The sequence below is a fragment of the Lepisosteus platostomus genome, chromosome 12, assembly GCF_059453375.1.
Source record: "Lepisosteus platostomus isolate fLepPlt1 chromosome 12, fLepPlt1.hap1, whole genome shotgun sequence".
Taxonomy (NCBI): domain Eukaryota; kingdom Metazoa; phylum Chordata; class Actinopteri; order Semionotiformes; family Lepisosteidae; genus Lepisosteus; species Lepisosteus platostomus.
The window spans coordinates 35000178-35026711 of record NC_142622.1 but is presented as its reverse complement, the minus strand read 5'-3'; the positions used below and the strand labels follow the sequence as shown (position 1 = coordinate 35026711).

The 26534-nt window shown below is 37.0% G+C and overlaps 1 protein-coding gene across 2 annotated transcripts; it reads left to right on the top strand.

Annotated features, from left to right (window-relative positions):
• Window positions 1–292: 292 nt before the first annotated feature.
• On the top strand, window positions 293–26287 carry hsf1 (heat shock transcription factor 1). 2 transcript variants are annotated; one of them, XM_088601767.1, is made up of 14 exons: window positions 293–748; window positions 6285–6393; window positions 7848–7984; window positions 8516–8640; window positions 13591–13666; window positions 13984–14045; window positions 14369–14465; window positions 14807–14943; window positions 15217–15420; window positions 17700–17771; window positions 19569–19674; window positions 20079–20144; window positions 20304–20367; window positions 20509–26287. In XM_088601767.1, the coding sequence occupies exons 1-14, from the start codon at window positions 617–619 to the stop codon at window positions 20703–20705; spliced, it is 1584 nt and encodes a 527-aa protein (XP_088457893.1). In that variant the 5' UTR covers window positions 293–616; the 3' UTR covers window positions 20706–26287. The 2 variants fall into 2 exon arrangements, with proteins under 2 accessions (XP_088457893.1, XP_088457894.1); XM_088601768.1 differs by lacking the exon at window positions 17700–17771.
• Window positions 26288–26534: the final 247 nt, after the last annotated feature.

The window sequence follows — 26534 nt, the reverse complement described above, 5'->3', positions numbered from 1 at the left end:
GTTCAGAGTTGAAATAAAAAAATCGTCATTTATTACTACTTGAAATGAAAAACATATTAACCAAAAAATATAAATAATCTGTCCTGCTTTGAAAATATCTACATAACATAAACAATTTTTCTGCAAATTGGGGTTAAAAGTCAAAGGCTCACGATATTTAATTTTTTAATCAACTCAAATTATGTTTTTCTAAAAACTACGTTTTTTCAATAGTGAATACTTCTACGAAATTCAGTATACAATATATTTAATTTTATTGCTGCCGAAACCAAATGTGTATTTTGGGGTTTTTGGTGATGTCACAAAATGGCGACTACCATGCTAGTGTGGAATGTTTCGTTTCTACGCAGTTCGTAAAAATCCCTTTTTGGTGAAAAAATCAATGTCTTGATTTTCGATCGGCTAAAGGCAGGCCAGTGATAAGTGTCATTTAATTTACTGAAGGTCGAGAAGAGGAATAACACAACGTGGGATTAACGTTGCGTCCCTTCAAGGCTGCTGTCTAGTTTTGAACTTCTGTGGTCTGCATATCGGATCTGTTTGTTGTTTTGTTTAGATTCTGCTTTACTTTGTGTTGCTTTCCTCCCTTCTTCTTTATTGTTGTTTTTCTGCTTTTATGGATATGGAATTTCATGGGGGTGGCTCTGGTGGAGGTTTGGTCAGTGGAAGTAATGTCCCTGCTTTCCTCACGAAACTTTGGACTTTGGTGGAAGACCCCGATACCGATTCGCTCATCTGCTGGAGTCCGGTAAGTGGGAGCACTGAAGGCGGATCTGGGCGACAAGAGACCAGATTCAGTTGTGTGAACATGGTTCAGTGACAGTAAACAAGCTGGGATGTTGCTTACTTTTATTTGTTTTGCGATCCTTCAGTGCATTTTATTTTCAGTTTGTGTTTCGGTTTGACCCCCACCTACACACGTTCGTCTTATTTATAGCAGGTTGTTATAAAAAGTGTGTCTCTTTTCATTATAAATGTCATTTTGCCAGTCAGAGGCGAAGGCTGCTGATCATTTACCACAGGGTGATCATTTACTTGAATAAGCTTATATCTGTTGCAGTTTAATGGCAGCTGCCGGAATGGTTTGTGTTATCCTAAGAGATCTGTGAAAATCACTCTTATCTCGCCTTTTCGGATTTGTTTTCTTGAGTTTCGTGGAAGCGGGTGCGAGTTTAACCCCCCCCCCCTTGTAGTTGTGAAAAGCAGGCAGACGACACTTGTTGCCAGTTGAGGGAGAGGCCATTTCATTGGGAAAAGGGGGTGTGGCCGCTATCTCTAACCTGAAATCGAAGTACTGGTTACCGACTCCGCGAATCCGAAAGGACAATCGATTAGTGGGAATCGAAACGAAATGATTGGTTTTGGTCTGCGGGAAATTGGGATTGGGATTGGTTTAAGTAGACAAACGCAACGTTAATGCTATTTTTGTGGGGCCTAATGGAGGCCTGGCCCGTAGTCTAAACCCCCCCAGATGAGCTGCTTGCGCTCATTGGGAAGAGCCCCTGCAAATTTCGGTTCCGCACGACCTTTTGAATTAAAACGCGACCGATTCCTTACGGTTTACTCGCACCGTGAACCAGACCGTTCAACATCTTTGGAGCTCGGAAACTTTATGGGCAGTAAATACTGAGGAGGGGAGGAGGGGAGGAGGGGGTCTGTCCAAGTGCGTTTCGGTTGGTTTGAAGTATGAGTGCGAACTCATTGCTGTTCAGAGTTCGCGCAGGATGGAGGCCGTGCGGGTGAAACCGCCGTTTATGCGGCTAAAGGTTCCCATATGCACATAAAGGATTATTTTCGGTGACTTTAATTGGGCCCCCTTGCTCTTTAACACAGGTCAAGAAAAATGTCATCACTCATTTTTACTGCTTTGCGTCACAACCTATTATGGACTACTTTTGGGAGAGCATGCAAATTTAAAAGTAGTTTAAAAGTCCCCTGGTGTCAATTAACCATTTGGGCAGAGCGAGTGAATTTAAGATGGCGTTGTATTCCTCACGTATCGCTTTAAAGGAGTGCACGTTTGGACAATAAGTCCTTGGAAATGTTGGTGTTTAAAGTCTGCCTTCTGTGACTCTACAATTGAAAGAAAGGTGTGTTAACTCTATTTTGAGTTTTGAACGTGCTTGCGAATTTGTCCAGGAAGTACATATCATAATAGGCTTCACCTCACATGAAAGATGATATTATTGTCTTGCTTAGGTTAAACATTTTGCATAAAGCATTTATGTGAAGTCCTAAGCATAGATTTGATAAATGAAGAGAAATAAGATCCGGGAAGTTGTAGCTCGTAATCGTCTCTACCTCTTCCTTCACTATGTTTTGTGGTCTTCTCCCCTCTACTCTGGCCATTATTGTCTTGCTTTGTTTCGACTACTCCCCCTACCAAAACCCGCCGGTACTGCAGCGCGTATGTTGTCATGGCCTTAGTTTTGACCAACTTTTCCCCTCGCAAGATGGCTACCATATATGAAAATGTAAAAGAAAACACTTGAAGAGTTCAAAATTAAATTAGTCATCCATTCATTTTTTTCCGCTTAAAGCATCACAGCAAATATTTGACAGTCCTGTGTGTTTTATATATCATAAATATTTAAAATAACCAGTTTTTTTTAACATGGTGTGCCACAAAGACATATTCATGCCACGCAGACTGCATGAATTACCAGGTCCTACATCAAGATGTAGGACAGAAAGACAACAATCAATAATTAAATTTAAGTTATATAATTATGTGATTATGCATAATGTATTGATTTATATAATTCATTTAATTTCATTCAATATTTACTTTTTTCATTAGCTGTTTCCCCTAATTCCTCTTTTGTTTTGTTCAGTTACTGGTGAACTCCAAGCATTTGTTAAGGCAAATAGATATAATGTGTGAGGCCAAAATTAGGTAGGAGATGTATGGAGTTAACATGGACCTAAATGTGAAAGAAGCTTAAAATGGAAGTGATAAAATGGTGTCTAGCACCCAGTGCTCAGAGCAGATTAGGCAACTACAAAAAAGTCCGAAATATCTAAAGTTTTCTTATCATCTGAGAAGTGGAAGGAAATCAGCTCAGGTTGTGTAGGCTTACAGTTGAAGAACAGGACTATTCAATCCTAACATGTAGAGTTTATTGTGGCAATCTGGTACAGAGAATATCCCTTGATCTGTTTAAGAGAAGCAAGGTTTTACAGTTTCAAATAACCATCTTCCAGAGGGAAGCTCTTCACTTAACCCATCGTTTAATTGCTAAGTGTAGCGCCCTTCACAACACTTTGTCACAAAGCTCTTCACAAAGACTTCATCGTGACATAAATTGCTGAGCCACTTAACACTGAAGTGTGAATGGCTAAAACGCAGATGAAACTCTGCATGTGGGGACATCGCAAAGAAATGCGGAGGTCCTGCAATTTTTGATTTATTTCTGCTGGGTTTTGTGAAGGCAAGAAACAGCTGTGTACCCGTTTGAGTCCGTGAGGCTCACAGACAATGGTGTTCCACTGGTGTTTTTAATTTGTTCAAACTGGAACAAAGTGACGGTAAGGTTTGTGATAGGGATCATCTTATCTCAGTGTTGAAAGACTGTAGTGTTTTTTTGGTTAATGGATATTACAGCATTTATGTTAACCGATTGACAGATACTTTTGGGATATCTGAAGAGTATGGGACTAAAGACTGCAGAAATATGTCTATGTTCTTCAAATAAAATTGTTGAGGGACATCTTTTGTGCTGACAGGCTTACAACAGGTTAAAGGTTTATTTTGTCCATAAACACAACTGGACCAAAAGAAAGGGGGTGTCAGAGCTGTGAGAGGCTTCAGTCTGACAAATATCACAAAGTAACATGACGCCAGCACAAACAAATGAGATTGGGACCTCTGTTATTGTAGGTGGGGCTGTGTGGCATCACTCCCCTGAAAGAAAATCATTAATATTGAGACGCTCGGGGGCTTTGTCTGCCTAGTGGGGAAACAAATTCCTATCACTGGTTCCAAGCCAAGTGAGTGACCTCAATGCCAAAATGTCCAGACCCGCTGGCGAAGCAGAGCCTGACCTTATTAGCCCCTCGAACCCTTAGAGATGTATCCATTACCTCATATTAAAAACTCCTAGCAGCCCAGAAATTGGTTTGAACAGCACAACCCAATAACATTGAGAGAATAGATGTTGCCTGGCACATGTGTCAAAGAAGAGCAGCCTTTTTAAAATTGGCTTAAGCCACATTTCTTTGAGGGGTAGGGTTCTGGGGAGCTCTAAAAATAGTTTCTAAAGCATCCACTATGTGGTATGCCTTAGTAGATGTCTAAGATTTTCAATAACGGTTAGGATTCCTCTTCCAGGCATTCTGTATTCACAAAATGGGCTGAAATAGAAGGTTGACATTGCACAATGTGCATTTTTATCTTTATGTCTAATAGGAAATGGTGATTTATATTGAGAGTGAATGATGCAGTCATTAAAGTAGTTTATTCATCCATTTTCAATCCAGTTGTCCTTGTAAGTATGATGCCTATTACTGCATTAGTAGTGAACAATAGTAAAAACGATAGCAATACGTCCATCTGCATTTGAAATTTCAGAAATATAAAAAAACCATTGGATCAGTCATAGCATTCACATTTTAAGACAAATTCACCATCTGTTCTTAAACCTGGGCAGGTAGAGGTTGTGGCCTAAATGACAGCGTGTTGAGTGCATTTACGTAAATGAGTGAAGATATTTTGAAAATATGTCCGGAGTTTATTACACTCCTGCACTAAGATAAATGGCCAGTATCAGTCTTTTTATAAATATGATTCATATATGAAATTGAATCTCTTTTTAAGCCTCAGTTTCCCCTCTTCAGTGTATAGTTTGATGGATTAATGTTCTCCGGTAGGTGACAGTATTTTGAGGGTTTGTTTTGCTCTTGAAGTTAGACTCAGTTTCTAGAGAGTGAAAGGATAAAGGAAGACAAGTATTCCAGTCTCAGAAGTTTGACACCGTCTCTCAAGCATATCTGTTTTTTTTTTTTTTTAAACCAGGTTTTGTAATGAGGGAGATGGCAGAGTTTTGTTCATTTTACAGCATACGTGCTATAAAATGTCCACAGGCTATAAACCCGTGAAGTTTTTTGTTCTTAAAAATCAAAAGAATAATCACCAGCTTTATAATATAAATACTTTATAGTATTTAAAGTATATCGCTGCCCAGAAATCCTAACCTGGGGTAAGTCCTGTTGCATTTCTGTGTTTAATGAAATGCATTTATTTAAAGGTTTATGAGTCACAGACATTTGAAGACAATGTTCTAGCAAGTTCGCAGACGGCACGGTTTTTGACCCAGCTGCGTTTTCTCCTCTCAGGCTATGTGGTGTCTCGGCCGGGATGTGACTCCTGAGCTATGAGCACCTGAAAAAGTTTTATGGCCAATTTCACCTCCTCTCAAAGAAAGTGTACACAGTTGTGGGTAGGGCTGGGCGATATGGCCAAAAACATTATCACGATAAAAATTTTCATATCAGTCGATATCGATAATTATCACGATAAATGTCAAATCATTATTTCTTTCAAGTTTAAAGGCAGATTTTTTTCTCCTAAGTGAAAGTTGAAGAAACCAGACAGTTAATTGGTAAATTAAACAACTCTTTATTTTAAGAACACAACAAACACTTGCCAAACAGCAGAAACATTAAACAAATCTGAGGTAGAGAGTATTCAAGTGTTTTTTATGTCAAAATATGCATGAGTAAAATTTACAAAATAAATATCTTAATAGAAAAATGAAATACTGCAGTGTGATAAATCACACATAGAAGATGGCTCAGATAGACTGCAAAGTTTAAAGTGCTCTGTTTGATGTCTGATCGTAAAAAGCCAAAATATCTCCAAATTACCAAAGTTGAATGACCTTTTCTGTCGACGATGTCATCGTCCTTGGCAGCTGGTCGTTGGCAGCACTACATTTGCTTCAGTGTCGCTCATTTCTCCACTCTAACTACAAATCCTGTCAGCCACCACTGTGTGGGTAAACACCACCACGTTAGCTGCCCGTTAGTAGCTGCACATTAGTATTTTGTGCGCATGCGCAAAGCATAAACATATATCAAACGTTTATCGAACTTTTGTTAAAATTATATCGAGGAAAATTATATTGCGATAATTATCGTTATCGAATTATCGCCTAGCACTAGTTGTGGGGGTTAAGTTTCTTCCTGTTGTCCGCTACTGCCGAAGGCTTATAATGTTGATTCACCTGTGGCATTTGCTGTGTCTAATGTGTGCGGAATGATTTTTGTTTTCTTCATTTTTGCAGAATGGGACCAGCTTCCATGTGTTCGACCAGGGCAGGTTTTCCAAGGAGGTGCTTCCCAAATACTTCAAGCATAACAACATGGCCAGCTTCGTCCGCCAGCTTAATATGTGTGAGTGTCATTTCATTCTTTTAAAAGTTAACAATTCAAAGAGCTTGGCTGTATTCTTGTGTGGCCGGTTGCTATGTAAGCGCACTCACCCAAAAACATGGAATTGTCCAGTTTTCCTATAGAATTACTTATGTCTCCATAGTGTAGATATCAGACCCCCTATTTCAACTCATAAACGGGGCCAAGGTGCCAGAACAGGTGCCCCCTTCTGCATTGTTGAGGTGCGTGTGGAGGGTGCCATTTCAATATGGCTGGGCATCATTATTTTTGTCGATGGTCTCCACAACAGTTTCTAACAGCATGGTAACTGTCCCCGCAAGCAGGGACGTGGTGCTGCTATATGAGCATGTTGGAGTCAGGAGCTCTGAGGTGATTAGCAGAGGGTTTCACGCTGCATTTTTCTAACCAGCACGGCTCTTTCATTTGTGTTCGAACACACGCCCAACTTTGCAGACGTTTCAACACATTAAATAATTCCCTATAAATCACATATCAAATATTTTGCATCTGCACTGCATTCTTTCACGTTTTGGAGAAAATCCTTGTGAAAAGTGTAGTTTTTGCAGCTTTGACAGAATGTTGAAGTAGTTTTATCATCTTTTTTTTTTTTTTGCCAGGATCTTGAATTTCACTAATACATCATGTCTAAGCTTAGTCACCTGTTTCAAGGTAGTGATAAGAAGCAGGAATTGGGAAACAGTCTTGTATTGGTCTGGAGATCTATGTTATGGTATTAAGGCCCTCCTCAATTCCTGATTCTGAAGAAATTGCAGATCCCACGATATTAAGCTTCATACCTGTATAACAAGATTGCATTACAAAATGCAGAACTGCAGCAAATGTTTCAGTTCAGTGCTGAACATTTACTTCACAGCACTCGCTACCAGCTGCGGCATTTGACAGCATATACTGTCAGTTTTTCCTGGCTTCTCTCCCTAACTGGAACAGTAGGGTTCCTGTCTGTAACCCACACTGCTTTTGTATCAGGGCACAATTTTATCCCTCAGAATCTGTGATCCGGTACATTTTTTTGAAGAATTCCATTTAAATAAATAAAAATCCTAGAAAAAAAGTTAGAAACGGTAGCTCCTCTGCTGTTAATAGATGTCTCCAAGTGAATACAATTAAAGTCAAACTCTTTAGATTGTATAAAATACTTCTGTAGTTTTTTTTGCATTCTTTAAAAAAAAAATCCAATATATTTGATGTATTACTACGATTATTAAAGAATGATAATCACGGCACTCCTGAGTTTTCTTATTTTACCCTCAGCTGAGCCACAGATGTTATTATATTATTACCACAACTTAGGTAGGGACCTAGAGATATATGTTTTGTTTTTAAAACATCCGTTGTGCTATTCAAGTATTAGTGTTAAATACATTTTGTTACAAATCTAAAGGATGAAGAAATATTTGATGCCCTCATTCACCATTTCATTTATTTCTGAACAGATGGGTTTCGCAAAGTTGTTCACATTGAGCAAGGTGGCTTAGTGAAGCCGGAGAAAGACGATACTGAATTCCAGCATCCGTATTTCACCCGAGGGCAAGAGCACTTGCTGGAGAATATCAAAAGAAAAGTAACCAATGTAAGTAGGCAGCTTTTTCAGATGCATATCTGTGTGAAAGGTTCTGCAGAGACATTCTAGGCCCTGAAGCATAAAGTCCAAGGGTATCATTTGTTGAAAAGAAGAAATCAGCTGTAAAATAAGACAGTGTGAAATAATCATTTCAAAAATGGCTAGTTAGTCATTTATGTCTCATTCTGTTCTGAGAGGGATAAGCTTAACTACACAGTATCTGAAGCGCCTCGTTTTCTGCCTGTTCTTTAATAACGATCTTATCGTAGTAGCCAAAGGTTTGATTATCAAGGGAAGATATTTAAATGCAAAAGCTACATTTTCTCTCTTAAGTTGCAAAACGTTAAGATAATTACAAGGTTATGAAAACTTGTGCTTGGCTGTGGATAGGCAGAGTTTTGTTTCCTTCTGCCTTTCTAAATGTTATGAAATGAAGGGGAATAAAAAGCCATAAATTATCCTGTGTTTTGCTGTGGGTTCAGGATGGGCTGTGTCAGACGTTACTTGGGTTTTTACAAGTGTCATCTTCCTGTCTCTCAGGTTTCAAATATCAAACACGAGGACCTCAAACTGCGCCACGATGATGTTGCCAAACTATTGAACGATGTGCAGTTTATGAGGGGAAAGCAGGAAACCATGGATTCCAAAATTGTTGCCATGAAGCAGTAAGTTTTGGGCTGAAAAGGGTTCAGTGGCGAGAGACCATAACAGTGCAAATAACTTTTTTTTTCTTTGCTTCTGTTGGCTGTGGTCTTCTATTCAAGAAAGAGTTTCTGTCCTGGTCTACTGAAGAAAAAAAATCTGTGAAATGTAAAACAAATGGAGATTACAAAACCACCGAGGGCTTTATTTGGATATTCAGTGTGCTTCTACGCAAGAATCAGTTCAGTAACCAAAACGAGAGACATTTGTCCATTCAAATGTGCATATGAATTTTGGACTCTGGACATCACAGAATCAATCAGTTTCTTTGATTGCAGTGGTAAAAAGGAATGCTTTGGCTGCAGGAAAAATCTCTGCAGTGTAACTTTAGATTTTGCACGGGCAATGGATGGAGTTTTTATATTGTGACCCAAGATATTTAAGTTATATTTTGTCTATATACATGATTTGTTGATTTGTCATATCACATCTTTGTGATATGCAAAACCCATTGTGCATTTTCTATTTATTCTATGTATCCTATCCCCGGCTTTGTCGATTATATCTGTAAAGCTGACTTTCTGAGACAATGCCATTGAAGTCCCTCTCACTTACAAAAAGAATTAGTCACTGATCTAAATCAGAAAGTCGCTTTCATTCTGCTGTAATGCAGTAAGTCAGCTGTCTCTGAGCTGTCAGTGTTCTTGTCAACTCTGCAGCATGTGGGCGAGCCTACTGTCTCCACAGCCTTTTTTCAATTTCAGGATCTTACTTTTAGTGTGACTGTACCATTTTCTTTCTGCTGTACTGAACTTTACCCTTATTTTATTGTATAAGAAAATCTATTATATACAACCTGAATCTATATTGGTTGGTACAGTAGCACAGTGGTAAGCATTGCTGCCTTCAGTGCTGGAGATCTGGGGTACAAGTTTTTAATAATATTTAATAATTTCTTACACTTATATGGCGCTTTTCTGGACACTCCACTCAAAGCGCTCAGATAATGGGGACTACCCTCCACCACCACCAATGTGCAGCATCCACCTGGATGATGCGACGGCAGCCATAGTGCGCCAGAACACTCACCACACATCAGCTATCAGTGGGGAGGAGAGCAGAGTAATGAAGCCAATTCATAGATGGGGATTATTAGGAGGCCATGATTGGTAAAGTTGTTGTAATTTGAAAAGTATCTTTGAATGAATATATAAACGAGTGCTTACAAACTCTTTCGTTGATTGAAATTAGCCCAGTAAAGTTGGGTTTGTTATATATGTTTTGGATGTAGCCTCATTCGTAAAGAGATTACTAGCCAAATAGTTTGAAAGTCATGTTTGAAAAGGGTTACATTGTTCAACTCTTGCATTGACATTCTTGCATGGGCAATCAGTACCTTTTTTTGTGCACTATTAGTTAAAATGCACGGTGTAAATTTAGCAAACTGTTACACATGGACCACAGGGTTGTGCCTTTGTGCAGTGTGTAATAGCTGATAGACTTAAAGATCACTCAGTGAGCCAGTGTATGAAGCTGAGCCCAGATTGAGCAGAGAGACTTTTATGGAACATTCGTAGTGGATCCAGCATTTATGATTTGTAAGATTAAGGCATTAGTTTAAAATTAAATTTTGCAGTAACAAGTGAAGCAAAGGTTTCAACATCATTCCACATTAATGATGTAATACATAAGTGAAGTAAGCTCAACTGTGATCACAACAAACTGACTTATAAACAGTGCTGCTGCCACCAAATCCAGTTCATTTTTTTCAAAGGACTTAGCTTTCATAGTTTTTCCTTTATGCAGAAGCACAGCCATCATCTAATGGAGAAATAGAGCCTGGACTAATCAGAAAGCACTGCACTTTTTCAAATCTCTACATGTAAATGTGCAACCTGCAGATGTGTAGCTTCATTGAATAGCATTGATTCTTCATTTTTCTTTCATGAGGCCCAAATATTCTTCATAGCTGCAGATGTCGATGAAGCACTCCATCCAGTGATGATCCTGTTACTAGCGTTGGACTGGATCGGAGTTGCTTAATCCGAGCTCGTACCTGTCATTTAAAAGCACTGTTGGAGTATTGTTCTGGTAGTTCTATATACCTTAAAATGTGACATCCCTTCCAGCACGTTCCTTCATTTCGCCAAACCATGGCATCAATAGCATGTGATAAAAATGCTAAAAGGGCTTTATTGTGCTTAGCTGAGAAGCACAAATCACAGTTTTTGGCATTTCATGCTGAGAAATTAACAAGGGGTGCAAACAGGGGATGTGGTTTCTAGTTGTATAGCATTGTATAGTAATTTGTGATTAGGAGTGAAAGAGTTGCTGTTATAAGAATCTGTTGCTATAATTGAATCTGTTGTATTACGAAGTATATATAGGCTATATGCTGTGTGTATATCTACACACACTTATAATTTTATAATCCTCCCGCTGAGGATTAAATCGGAATCCTCTTTGGGAGTTCGGGAAAATGGTCAGTGTCTTGCAGTATCTGCACCTGTACCTATAAACTGTTTTACTGTTGCCCACTGGGAATGCTCTGTCCAAGTCCAAAGCACGTAGTTTTCCCCCCCGAGACAGCACAGATAACAGAGCTTCCTGCGCAGACCGCTTTTATGAGAATACACTGTTTTATAGAGGAGCAGAGCTGACAGATAAAGCCTGTAAAGATAAAGAATTTCATCCACCACGATCACTATAGTTGGTAACACTAAAGATGGAGAGCAGTAAAGTTTCACTGTTAAGGCAATGGAAAGCATAATGTTCTTGCTTTATTAAATGCTTGTTATGTTGTGCATATGTTTGTGACCCAACTGTCATGTTAATACGCTCTATGAAAGCAACCACAGCTAACAAAGTAATCCATGCTTTGACAATCGGTATGTCCTTTAGAGGAAAATAAAAGATTAGACTTTTTGACTGGAGTGCTCAGCTTTTACAAAAAAAAAGTTATTTAGACAGCACCCCTGAAATCTGTTGAAATAATTGACAGTTGATCAGCATGACTTACCACAGCATGTTCTTTTGTAGGCAGATGTTTCATGTGTTTTACATATTAACTTGACCATCCTGCAATGAATGCTGTAAAATAAAAATACTTGCTTATTAAACAATAATATAATATTTTATGGCATTAGACTATGTAAGAAAAGCGCAAAACAAAGTAATTTCAGATTTAAACAATATTGAATAGATTTCTTTGATTCATTTAAAGTGGAAGTCTGAGGTATTATGCTATTTTGCTTTTTTTGCCAGTGCCAGTCGTATTCCTCGCTCTGTCACTCAATTTTTTTTATTCTTGATTATATTTTCACTTAACATTTGTGGATGCCTAAAGAACTGTTCATTTAACAGACATTTCAATAACGTAATTTTGTGTGATTTGCATGTTAGCTCTAAAATGTTGCATGCTGAGCACTTTACATTCTTAGATAATACTAAAGGTGAAATATGCAAAAATGACCTGTCTTTTCATATTCTGCTTATCTGCATAGTAGTAGTATTGTTTTTTTTGTTCTTTTCTTTTATGTGGGCTGTAGCATGAGCACACGCAGAAAGCAGTTTTAAGAGAGCCTGGAGAATTTAGTTTTAAGAGGGTCAGGTGAAAGGAAAGGGTTTATAGACTGTATTAAAAACTAGAATAAATAAAAGCTTCTAAGATCTTTCAATAATCATTAACTTGAAAAGTAAACGTTCTGAAGTATCTTTCAAATCTCTTTTTGACTGTTTTACTATACCGTATATCAAAACCAACTTGCCTTTTTATCCTTGTTAGAATTCCAAAGCTCAGGTCAGTGTAAAGGTAGTTGCTTTTTTATTTTGTCTTTAGGAGGCCTTTTTTTCTCATCAGTGCACCAACAGGAGTTTGCTGCTCACATACAAGTATTTATAATCCCGTATCTTAAAATAGAGTTTGTAAGAGTTTGTTATGGGTGTTGCATCTTAAATTGTGAAAACCTTTATTTTAATATACAGAATCACAATTTAACTGTCCCACTTTTTAATTGCAAACAGTGTCCAGTTCTGCAGAGGTTAATAAGTCTTGGAATAAAAAACACAGCAATTCCATAAAATTGTCAGCGCTCAATCAAAACATTTTTGAATATGAAGATCTGTATTGGTCTTTCTTTTCAGTTTCATGTAGGCTTAAATGTAATACATACCGTAGGTCAGCAGTTAGTTTCTGTGGGGAAAAAAAGCCTTTCTTTTCACTTCCGCCCAAGGAAGAGCTTAAGAAAGGTTGTATGTGAAGCCCATCTATCTCATTGGTTGCTATGAGCACCTAAATGATCCTCTTACTTGAAAGAATCCTGAATGCTGTCTTCAATAGCCAGGTTGTGTCACCTGTTGTTCCAGACTCCCAGAACCATTTGTGTGGGAAATTGCCTTCATGTCTCAGGTCTAAATACACTTCTCCATAGTCTCCACTTGTGGCCTCTGGTTCTTGTTTCACTGTTATTTCTTAATAAAATGTGCAGCTGGTTGACTTGGTTTTGTATGTTTTAAGTATTTGAATTGTGTCCCCATTTTGTCTTCTTTGATAAAGACTAAACAGATTCACTTATTTTAGTCTGTCAGCATTAAATATTCTCTTAAACCTGGATATGTAGGAATGTTTCTGGTCATTCTTTTCAAAATAATTATCTAGAAGCAAATCTCTTTTGTATTTGGAGACCGGAATTGTACACTGTATTCTGAATGAGGTCTTGGTCTACTACATTGTATAATTGTTCTACAACTCTACCTGATTTTAAAGTATATTTTGAAGGTGTAATCTTACATTAAGTTGGCTTTTTTATTGTTATTCCACATTGTATTGAAAATGAATGTTATCTCTTCACATAAGCACCTAAGTCTTTTTCATAGTTTGCTTTTTGAAGACTTAAGTCAGTATCAGCATAACAAGATTTTCCTCAGTGGTCTGATGGAAATGATACTATAACTTCTGAAATGTTGCTTTTCAGTGAGAATGAAGCTTTATGGAGGGAAGTGGCAAGTCTGAGACAGAAACATGTCCAGCAGCAAAAAGTTGTGAACAAGGTAAAACAGCACTTAACATCTTTAGCTAAAGGATTCGTTTTGGTGTGAAAATAAATACAGTTCCATGAAATGAGTCTGGCAAATGGGTTTTACAGTGCCTCTTCATTGTGTTGAAATTACAGGCAACCCCTTTGTATAATATACACTTCAAGACTTTTGCAATTTAAATATGAAGAATTTATATATACTGTATATCTTTTTGTTCATTGTATTCGTGGAATGGAATTTCTAGCTAATCCTTTATTGTACATTGGTTGGAAACAACTTGTTTCCACTTGTTCCCCAGCTAAGCTGAAAATGTTCTTTTATTTCCACAGCTTATTCAGTTTTTAATTTCACTAGTACAGTCTAACAGAGTTTTGGGAATGAAAAGGAAAATGTAAGTATTTGGGATTTTATTTTGGTAAAAAAAATGTTTATTTTTATCTGAATAGCAGATCTCTTTATCTTCTTGAGAATCTTTTCTGGTAAAAGGAATACTTGGCTCATAATAGTACAGATTATAAAAGGACTATCAGACTTTTCAGCCATTCTTGTTTTGTGCTAGATTTGTTTAGTATTTAAATACTCACTTTTGTTTATAATTAGTCAATCGTGATACCTTATGTCTGAAGTTGCGATGCTAAAAGTTCAAAATTTCTGAAACGTCTTACTATGTTTCACCATCATTATTAAATAAATGTTACCTTTTGTTATTTGCAGTCCTCTCATGCTCAATGACAGCAGCTCAGCACATTCCATACCTAAGTACAGTCGGCCGTATCCTCTAGAGCACTTACAGGCGTCTTCTACATTCACGGTGAGTGTACAGTTGAAACACTGATGGTGAAATGTGTATATATATGAGTTTATGTTTTTTTTTATTAAGTCATGGTTAATAAAAACCTGCCTTTCTAAAATGCTCACCTTTATCGTAATTAGTACAGCTGTCAGTCTTAAACGTGTATGTGCTTGATAATAACTTCAGTATTGTAGGAAAGTCTATGCAGGTAAAATGTAGTGTACACTTTTGTCACATCTGTAATTTCCTATCAAGACTCTTCTCCAATGTCAACCATGGATTTATTTTAGTCTTCCATTACAAATAATAGATTTGATCCATGTTTGTCTTCAAAACTTTTTTTTTTTCTTTTTTTGTAGTCGTCTGCGCAGCCATATACAGGAGCAAATCTGTACTCTGCAGACTCACCTGTGAATTCTGGTCCCATAATCTCTGATGTCACTGATGTGGCTCAGTCTAGTCCTTCTGATACGGCAACTGAATGGTCAGAAGAAAGGTATGTACTGATATCCATATGCATCATATCTTTTTTGTCTTTTTGTAAGCGTAGAGATTCCTATTTCTTCCCTTAAAATACCCTTTTATTAGTTTTGTTGCATAAGTTACAGTTTTTAATAAGTGAGTTTTGATTTTGCAGATGAGTGATTTTAAAAGCACAAAGGCTTACTTTTTTTTTTAGTTGGACACTGACTATTTGTTTATGACAGTTTTTTTTTTCCTGTGAGCCAAATGTTAAATTACCACGGGGGTGTTCTGCTTCTGCCAACAGGACGAGCCCATTAGTTCATATAAAGGAGGAGCCCGATAGCCCTGTTCATAGTCCACAAGTTGAGGAGGTCAGCCCAGCCACTGTGGCTACAGATACCCCTTTGTCTCCCAGCACCTTCATTGACTCTATACTGCGAGACAGTGAAGCCAGCACAGCTCAACCCTCATCTGAGGAGAAGTGTCTCAGTGTTGCTTGCCTAGACAAGTAAGTTTTCAGGCGAATGTGTCTGCCCTTTGAACGACATTGTTAAAAAAATGAAATATTTGTGTGTATGTATAAATACAGAAGAACGTCAAATATCCAGAAGGTCAGAGTAGTGTAGATGCTCTGGTGAATTGATTTGTCCAAAAATTAGAGGTTGGGTTTTAAGGTGAAACATGGGACATGCATCCATTTTCTAACTGCTTCTTCCAAGTCAGGGTCACGGGGAACTTGGAGCCTATTGCACCAAGCAGCGGGCACAAGGCAGGCTACACTCTGGACAGGACGCCAGTCCATTGCAGGGCAGACCCACAGACACGCACACACTCACATCTTAGGCCAGTTTTCCCAGATGCACTAATTAATCTGCCAGTATGTTTTGGGGGCTATGGGGGGAAACCAAGACCACTCCTTCACACAGACTGTACTGGAGTAATTGAGAGCAGAGGAGGGGAAACATTATTGACTGACAACTTCCCAGCCAGTTGTAGATCTCCTCGTCAGTGTCAGGAGTTTGCTTGCCTGAGGCTCGAACCTGTGATTTAAGAGCACAGCCTGTCCTCAGGCAATTGCTTTTATCAATAAAGCCACTTGAGAGGCCCCTATTTATACTTTTAAGTTACACAGCAATGTATGAGGTGGTCTCTCCAAGATGTGTTGACTGTCTCTAATACAGTGATATATATTTTTAACTGCAATCAGTGTCATTTCAACATTTAGGTTAGGTTAATGAATTTAATAGTTTTTTCAAACAAGTGAGCAGAAACCTTTTTCTTTTACCTGATGCATTTTCATGGACTAATATTTTAAATACTCACTCATAGGGCAATTATATTTTAAACCAAAAAATACTTATGTTTTGACAGAAAGAAATACTCAAATACAGAACTTTCCACTGTACATGAATAATAATGTTATTATTAATACTGAAAATAGCACAAATTACTATGACATGTTACAAGAAGAAGCTACTGAAGATCTTAACTCCTGTTCATGAAATTGGAATCTAGAGATTGCTTATGTTATACATTCATTGATCCTTCTCTCATTGAAATGCTCCATGATTAACACTTGTATGCCTCCATCATTATATCATTCCTCTGTATCTGCAGATTGTGGTCACAATGGAAAAGCAAAGTACCGCTGAGTAAATTGCCACAAATTGTAATTTGTCTGTATCTGAGTTGATCTGGTTGTTTTTCTTTCTGGCATTATGTAAGACATTATTGCCGAGCATACAGTTCTGTGAAAAAGTGTTTCCACCCTTTCAGATTTTCTGATATTCAGGGTAGTCTTAGTGATACATAAACAGTCTGTGTGAGTAAATAGCACTAAAGTTTGGTGCTTGTCTCATTTATTTCTTAACCAAAGTCATCAGATTGCCAGTGAGGAATTCAAGCAGAGGAGATGGCCTTGAGTGGCACAACCCTATCACTTCAATCTGCCATCATTTCAGTCTTTTCTCTTGTTATCTCTATCTCTTCCTATCGCTGTCTACCTTTATAACTAGTGTCAAACATGCGGGCTGGCTGATCTGTTCTAGACAGTTCCATGTTCAGACCTTCATAAGACATCTGTCTCCACTCAGCTGGGGATAGCTTATCTGATTAGACGGTCCCCTGAGTTGAGTAAGCACGTAGGTGATCTTATCCTGCTCTCAAAACTCCAATTACACTTGTGCCAGAGCAGCTGAGAAGCAAATAAAATAATCAGTTTACTCATCAAAGATATACACATCACAAGATTCTGAGTACCCTTTGTTTAGACCCATTAAACTCCTGGATAATCAACTTCCTTCTGTATGTACTCTATATGTACTTTGTACTTCTTTTGTGTGCAAGTCTACTTACAGCTTCTTGCTTCAGACTTATAAAGCAGCTGTTGTAATGAACTGGAGTGTTATAGGAGTAATGTATAAGATGTTCAAGTGAGTAGCTGTGTCAGTGTGTGGTGACTGCGAAGGAACAAGTAAAGGTTAATTCTGTTCTGAAAAACAAAAAGAAGAAATGCAACATTTCAGCTGTTAAGCTTCCCCATACCAGACAACAGCACAGCAGCAAAATCGATGTGTTTCTCCTTCCTAATGTATAAGTGCATATTTTAAAAATAAGGTACTTTATAATTACCTAAATGTCAAGAGCCCTGTCCTCAACACCTGCATTTTCTCCCTTGTGAGCTAATAAATATGATTCTTGAAAGTGTGATGTTAGAACATCACCTTCTTACACTTTGTCAGATGTATTAGTCTATTCCTAGTACGTTGTTGTGCTTGTATCTTTCAGTTCTCCACAGATGTCAGAGGTCTCTTGTGTTTTCCCCAGTCCTTCCTCTCTTCATCCCAGAACACAGCAAGGGTTAGCATTTCTGTGGCCAATGCTGTCCCCAGATTACTTAAGAAACTGTGCTTGATGACTAAGAGCCTCTTTAAACGTGTTATGGTGTCAGACCATAAAAAAAAATTATTGTCCAACGAAATTTCTGGTCACCTTTGACGCTAAATTCTTTGAAAAATTAGTAGCTGCTGATTTTTTTTGACATATTGAGGCATAAGTAGTTCATTCCTGTCACAGTTTTTATTATCTGGGGACAGACCAATGTGTATTATAGCTGTCTGTCAAGCTGCTTCTGGTGTGAACTGCCAATATAAAGATGTTGGATTTGGAGTAGATGGGCAACTTGTCTGTCTCCAAAATAAATTTCTTGCATACTTGGCAGTTTTTTCTGTATACTTAGGGCAGCTTAGGTATGTTAAGTAAATACGAAAATTCTCTGCTTAATATTTTCTTTTCTATTTTCACTGTCCTTTCTTCATCTGTTAGAAATATATGCTGATGAAATTCATCTTTGGAATACGTTTGTGCCAGAATGAATTTAGACTAATGTTTTGCAAGAGGTCATGAATTTAATCTGCTGGGTTTGCTTTTGGGTAGTCAATATGGTTATGTTTTTAACTTGACATCTGTGTAGTATAATAGGCATTGTAACAGATCTAAAACTCTAAATGTATGCAATACCCCAGTGACATGTAAATCCTTTAAAACTTAAAATTACAGTTAATCATTATTTTAAGGTGAAAGTGTATGAACTGTGTGCTTCCTGTTAAACAAAAAAGTAATCAAGTTTAAATTATAGCTCTCCGGATGTTCTCCAGAACTTAATTTAGTGCTTTAAGATTAACTTCATGTGAAGAGTTGTCTGCACAAGAATTTCTTATTACTCAGATGTGAGTTTCTTTGATGTTTTACAGCGAGACATATAACTTGCATAAATGATAACTTTTAAACTGTGATGTCGTATTTGTTACTTAGTTCTTGAGCTAGGCTAACAAATTCACTTATCAGTACCACCTTGCTGGGAAGAGCAGAGTAATACTGTGTGAAAAGTTCTGTGTCCATAGATGATACTTTGACATGAAATTCCCCATAATTTAACTGGTTACTAGTGGGTATTGCTTGTTACTGGTCTTTGTGATTTTCATTTTTCATTTGTTACAAATCTAGTTCCATTAAATTGTATTAAATGTTAGCCAACAGTGGGTTTCCCAAGCACGATTGGCAGAACCCAGCTGAGGTAGGGCTCGAATTTGTGTGTGAAGTCTCTCTTGGATTTCCATCAAACTGTGACTCCCATGAGTTTCTCAGTAGCTGCAGGCTTGCAGTGATGCTGGTGAGAGATGGCTTCTCCCATCGGTGTCATCATCGGTGCTGTGGTGCTTGCAGACTGTCAGATGATGAATGTTTCTGCAGGAGGGCATGTCAGAGGAGCTTGTCCACACATCTCATTTAGCAGGGTACAGGAGATCTTATCAAAGAGCCAGATCTTCAAACAATTGGAGATTGTAAATTGGGTTGGCTATGTGAAAGAATCTGGCTTCCATAATAACATTAGAGAATGTTGTCAATGAGGAGAAATTCCAAATTTCAAATAGGAACGCGTGTTTTAGTCTTGCTTTCAGGTTCTTCTTAGAATTGGGTACTTCTTTCTTTGGGTTTTCAGGCTAATGTAGTACTTGAGTAACAAGATATGCAGTGAAATTACACTTAATGTTGATGTCTGACCATCTAGTAAGACCTTTGAAACAAAATGTAAGTATTTTAGCCAGGTTTTAGAAATGTTTCTGCACATGGCTTACCTTATTATTTTCATTTTAGGAATGAACTAAATGATCACGTTGATAACATTGACACCAGTTTGGAGAACCTGCAGACAATCTTAAATGGGCAATCCATCAATTTTGATTCTTCACCACTTTTCGATGTAAGCATTTTTTTAGTTTTTTTTAAATTAGTTCGCATTCTTAAGGAACTTTAGCTTAACTGTACTGAAAGAAACAGGTGTACGACATAATGTGCCCAAAAAACACGGCATTGCACTTTTGTGTATCATAGTAAATACATGCATTTAATATGTTCTTGGTCCGTTGCGGTGGATTTCTGGGAATTACTTTAATTTCCAAGCGCTTATTGTAGTAAGTTTAAAAATCACAAGCTATTTCTTTAAAGACTAGTGTTGAATTAAATTATATGCGGCAGATTAATGTTAGCTTTTTATGGACAGTTTATCTAATTGACTTGCTTTCCATGTAAGTATAACCAAAATTGTTTAAAGAAATCATTTTTTTAAATGAAAACAAGTAAATGACTGTTTATGTCCATTCGCAGTTCTTCAACTCCTCAATGTCAACTCCTGATTTTAATCTGCCCGATTTGGACACCAGCCTTGCAAGTGTAAGTGTGGTCTTAAATTCTACGTTGTTCAATGTTTGTTCTTCCAAACGTTTGCAGTACAGCCCTTCTTTTTAATGACAAGCTCTGCGTTGGATCCGTTTTGCTTTTCATTTGGGATTTTTGTTTTGCACTGAACAATTTTCTCGCTTGTTCTTAAAGATCCAGGACTTGCTAACACAAGATCAAAAGGCCACGGAAACGACTGAACCCTCCACTGACGCTGGTGAGTAAGCTCAAGCCCCTCGTGTTGCTGTAGCCCCAAACTTGAAATGTTCTCCTTCAATATCATTTGTCTGACGTTGTATTTTTCACAGAACCTAGCTAAAAACTGTATGTCTTACCCATGTCTTAATGTGTTCTTCAGGGAAGCAGCTGGTTCAGTACACAGCCCAGCCCGTGCTCCTGGTTGACCCCAGCAATGCCGAGATCACAAGTGGAGAGCTGCCTATCCTCTTTGCCCTGGAGAACGACTTTGGCACTGGAGAAGAGGCGGAGGACCCCACCATTTCCCTCCTTTCAAACGACTACCAACAGAAACCCGAGGACCCCACGTCTTCTTAAGATTTGTCGTTTTTACGAAGGGCCGTAACGCACGGCGGTTGTTCCCCCCCCCGTTTTCTCCAAGGGCGCGTGGATGGCTTGTTTCGGATTTTGGCGACGGCGCTTCCACTTTGAGATGTCTTCGAGAGAAAATCGCCATTCTTTTTTTTCTGCCAACTGTCTCATGAGTATTATAACCGGTCACGTCTCTGCTGGCAACGTCAGCAGTTTGATCTCACAACAGGCTTGCTTTGTACTTTTAAAATGCTACAAATAGGATCTGTTGGGCACTTTTGCTTTACTTACAGCACAGAAGAGCGCGTCTCACTTCTAATAGTACTTTAGTAGTTCATAAAATATTGTCTTTTTAAAGAATGTTAAGCTCTAGAACATTAATAGAAAAAACGAAGGGTGTATTATTATTTTTTTAATGCAGTAGGTTGTGTTTGTGCGTTTAAAGGACTTAAATGCACTATAATTAGGAAATCTGATCAAATGGAAGAATTTCTAAGAAAATATTTCCGTTGTAGTGGCCCTTCCTAATTACATGGTCAAATGAAACACTACCTTTACATTTATGAGAATCCTATTCGAAGGAAAAAAAAAATAGATCCTCTAATCTCTGTTGTTTTAAGTACATGGATGAGGAAAAAAATCAGACTCGGAGAAAATCAAAAGTAGACGCGTATCTGTCGTACCTCGCTATAGTTCTTTACAATTTCAGTAACAATCTGTGCCTGTTGGAGACTAAATCAGAAATATCGTGTTGCTGGCCTTCTGGATAGCCGCGCGGATCAGTTCTGTTTTTTCTACTGTATTTGAATAAGTTGGGGTTTTTGTATTTACTTTTATGTATTATTGTATGTTTCATGAGTTGCCCTGGATAAGGGTGTTTGCTAAACAAATAATAATTCAAACCCTGATTACATGGCTCCATGATCTGCCTAAAAATCCTATTTGAAACATTTGTTTAAATTGAGATTATATAAATGTAAAATACTACATAGAACACAAAATACGTTTGGCTCTGAACACCAATTGAATGGGGATTAATGACATTATGACATTTATGACAAACTGTTCATAACTTTTTTTTCTTTTAAAAAATGGCCTTTTCTAGCAATAGTTTATTGGTCTAAAAAATCTGGTTTTGTACATAGCAGAAAGAGATATGTTGTTTGCTAAGGTCGTGCAACGTTTGAATGTATATATGTACAGTATATATGCATACATTTACAAAGTGGGTAAAAGTTTTGGGACTTGTAAATGTTTTCTGATTTGTGCTGGTTTTTTTTCTTACTATCAGTGTGTAAAGTAGACAGATATTTTCTTATTCATATCTGGAAAAGAAGGGAGCTGAGTAGGATTACTGGCAATTAATACTTTATCCCCAGTCATTTGTCATTGTAGCTTGAGTTCACACTGCTGTTCTGAAATGGCAGTCTCGATATTAAATAGTGAAGATGTCTAAATGGGGAAGAACAGCTAACCTGTGACCTATATACCAGTGCTTGAAGCTGAAAGAGTTTATATATAATCACCTATATACTACCCAACTGTTGCTAGGATATCGCTGAGCATAAGCAAACTCACCAGTTTCTTTTAATGTTCACGACATTTTTTTACACAATTTCAATTGAGGGAATAGAAATGTCATTTTCTGCCAATACTAGAGATTCCATTGGGACTTTATGATCGTTAAATGGTACAGAAAACCAGTCAGTTGGGAAATGACGGTCTATGAATATTCTCTTCGTTGGAAGTCTTTAATCCCTAACAAAAGTTGAGTTGTATGCGTGCAACCGTGTAAATGCATGTGCGTAGCACTTTGCTCTCTGAGATGTGCTACATTTGTTTTATTTTAAAATGATAAAAAGCTGTGCACAAAGTGGTTAAGCTTTTAAATTTTGGTTACAAGAAACTAAACTGTATTTGTTTGTGCTTTATGCTTTTCCATTGTTATTTGTATATTTACACTTTAATTTAATAGTGAAATTGTATTTTTGAATTTTACATAAAATACCCACTTCATACACTTAAATATTTGTGGTTCAGAGTTTTATTTTTGTAATACGATTCTGTTGTGACCTAAGCTTATGGTTATGTTATTAGAACCGTTTAAAATACAATTTCACTTTAAAATCATAAAGCACCGTTTTTAAGAAGATTCCTAGAAATTTATTGCCCACAGTTTGTGACAGTGGGTAACTCAAAATTAAAACATTTAACAACAAATACTTTCCATTGACTAATTGTTCAAATTTGTTTAATTCTGTTGACAGTTTCCTTTAAAATATCAAACACAGTGTTTTAAATCATTTAAGTTTAATTGATCTATCACCTTGTCCAGATATGTCTTACATTAAATGACACTCTGAACTTTGTTCTGCAGATTTCCGAATTGATAACATAAATAAAGGCTAAGCTTAACCATAAAGCACTGAAATTAAAAACCCATGCCTGACTATTTAAACATTTTAAGTGCAGTTGTAAATCTATATGTGTGCTCATATGGTGAAAGTGAAATAAACTTATTAGAATTTGTATTAAACCATATGTAATTCAGAATATTACAAATAGTTTTGTTTAACTGTTAGTGAGCAATAAATGCCTAAAAAGATTAAGGAAAACACATGTATTTACATTGAATTTTTAATAGAAGTTAGTTTTGTTTACCACCTAAGATTTACAAGTTATTTTTTAGATTTATTTATATTCACAAGTTTTTTTTTCCATCTGATAAGACATGCTCTGATAGGAACACACGAGACACATCTTTGTTACCGACTTGAACTTCAGATTAAATTAATTGTATATACTGTGGTTCAAGTCCATTCTAAAATTTAAAAATTTTTTTCTGTGATGATTTTTGGTATGATTTCTGTGATAGAGGATTTCAGACAGTAGAAGTTAAATGGAAGTGCTTAAGATTTTTGAAACAAAATGATACACTACGTAGAACTATTTTGCTTAGGCTACTGAGGAAACATTTTCTTCTGTATTTTATTTCATATTCATAGAAGGTTCCCAATCAACATTATGAGACATTACCAAATCACAGTAACATTCAAATTAGTAAGCCCTTTGCCGGGATTAATTTACAAACTACAGATGTGGTCCTTAGTTCATATTTATTACTCTATTAATTTGCACTTTAACCAAGTTAAACCAGCATGCACAAAACTGCATAAATCACAAGATCTGAATTGAGTGTAACACTCTTTGTTAAGGAAAACTTCCAAGATTGTTCTTCCTTTAATTAACCGAGTATGATATAGTTTCTTTTGATAGATCTTTTTTCATTATTATATCACAGCCGGCCTTTCTGTATACTTAGATGTGGAAAATTCATTTGGTGGGTTTCATAAGTCAAGGTCCTCCCTGAGGTGATCGTTTGAATGGTTTTGTTTCTACTGAAAAGTTTACCACCTTGAACTGTCTAAGCTCTTTATTCAAAACCTAATGTTAATACATGCTGCCTTCTGTAAAAAATGTACTTTTTCCTCAGGTTCATGTGAGGAAAAAGGGGAAATTTGTGTTTTATGGATCTGTTATTCATGTTGTGCTTAAAGCAGTGACGTCTAGTTATATTGGTGGCCTGTTACTGCTGAACTAACCCATGTCCTCAGACTGCATACACAGCATTTTAGAAAGTAGTATTTGTGGTTGGACCATTAAGTTCACAAGACCCATTTTTCAGTATGCTGAAGTAACAGTGTTTAGTTGCGAACACTCTGGTGCCCCAGCTACAATCCTTAGTCATTATTTGTCTTCCATGGTCAGGTCAAATACTGGAGAGGAACTATTTGAATGATGTCTGCTTCTTCTATCGCCAGTTCAAGATTCAGATCCTAGAAAACCAACTGAATCCCTGAGGTGTTTGTTAGCACTTCTACATATATGGATTTGAAATATACTGTACATGAGATTCATTTAAACTTGTTTTTCGGCATTCCCAAAGTAAAGTCTGTAGGCTTTAGTAACTGGCTGCACAAATATTTCTGATGGTCAGGTTGGCTTTTTTTTTGTAAATACATCGGAGACCGTTCTAACAGTTCTGCCTTTGAACCAAAAATGTATTTTTTTCCTGCAGATTCCTTTTTCTCTGTTCGCAAACAGAAAGAACCGTGTCAGAAGTGTCATCTTCATTCAGTCTTTTTTTTTCTTTCACAGTCAAGTATGTTTAAGGAATATGGTCAATGAATTGTGTTCCACCCACTAAAGGACACGAGCAGAGAAATTTGATGTTTTAAATTAAATAAAGCAGTAGAAAATCAAGAACAAAATCTGGGTATTAGAACGAAGCTGGTCATACAATTAATATAATATTTAGCAATTAACAAAATGCATATGTAATTTTAATAAGACAACTAAAAAGTATATTACTTGTCTAGGAGCTACATTAGACTTAAAAGATGTTTGAAATCTAAAAATGATCTTTATAGATGTTCTGTGATAATAGCCATTGGTTTTAATTTAGGTTTAACTTACAAGAACACTTTTTGGGGGGGCAGTTTCCTTTCTTGTGGCTAAAGCGACTTAACACATAGCATTTCCCTGTTTAACGATTTCAAAGTTGGTTATTGTAGCAGTGAGGCATCAAGGCAGGCTTCGGAAGTGAACAAAAAGATTCTAATGCCTGTATAAAAGCCATTGACGTTGTCGACATTTCCTAAGAGAGAGTACTGTTCTTTGCGTTTTGTTTCACACCAGTACGTCCAATACCAGACTAATAATCACATTTTCCATTTGCTTTTTCCACTCACATGGAAAAAACTAAATTGTGGCCTACCTCCACTATTACCCCGTTCCTTTTTTGCTGTACTGAATTATCGCATTTCATTGTGATGAAGCAGAGGATCTAAGAAACTGTTCAGTTGTTTGGTTAGATCCAAATGAATGCAATAGAGAGATGACAGCCCAGCCATGAGGATAAGGCTGCCCAAACTCCCTCTATTGCAAGGAGTGATCTACAACAGGGAGTTGCTGAAAGTGTGTAGAGAAGTATATATGCTGTATATACATAGGAGAGCAGTAGTGGGCAAGATTAGGATCTTACCTTCTTCCCAAACCTCTGTTATAAACTCCATTAATTGGGGGTTGAGCTGTGATGTGTTAGTTAACAAACACTGTTCAAAGCTTCAGCAAAAAGATGGCAACTTTATTTAAAATGACTGTATTAGGTCCACACTATTAGTTTAAAGAAAACACAAAAGAGTTAAGGAAACCCTGAATAATAATTACTTTTAAAATGTGACCCTAATTTTATCTGGTTATTTCATCTCCCTGTTCCCATTCCTTTCTGGCCTTCATCCCTGTCCAGCTTTCACTAAATAACATCCTGAAGCAGTAGAGCACAGCTCCATGTTTAGCAATACAGTTTGTAAAAATGTCTCTTTGGTTTTCCAATGAACATGTTCTTGTTTGGTTTTCCAATAAACAAAGGCAGCTATAAGTATTCCACAGATCCAGATTTATGATAGAAGTATACAAAGAAGGTTTGTTGTTGTATCTTTTACTGCAAAAGATAAAGAGGGGTTCTACAATAACAAATAAACTATGTATGCTACTATTTATTCATAAATAAATGGCTATATATGTAACTGGATTGCTCTGTTTTTTTATTAATTGCCTGTTTTTTGATTAGATAGCTTGTTTCTCGTATTTTTCGATGTAACACTACAAAGGTGACAGTTTCACATAGCTTTTTAAACCAATCCATTTCATTTCAGCAAATTCTAAAATAATCACTTTTTAGTCAGTTTTCATCTTTAGCACCAATTTATTAGCCAGCAGATCAAAATATATATTATTAAATATTTTGCCTTTACAATCTGAAACAAAAAAATT

Bases quoted from the DNA above. Each gene is read 5' to 3' on its own strand.
- hsf1 (XM_088601767.1), top strand. From the start codon at position 617: ATGGATATGGAATTTCATGGGGGTGGCTCTGGTGGAGGTTTGGTCAGT. The intron at 7,985-8,515 runs GTAAGTAGGCAG...CCTGTCTCTCAG, and splicing joins TCAAAAGAAAAGTAACCAAT to GTTTCAAATATCAAACACGA. The intron at 13,667-13,983 runs GTAAAACAGCAC...TTATTTCCACAG, and splicing joins AGCAAAAAGTTGTGAACAAG to CTTATTCAGTTTTTAATTTC.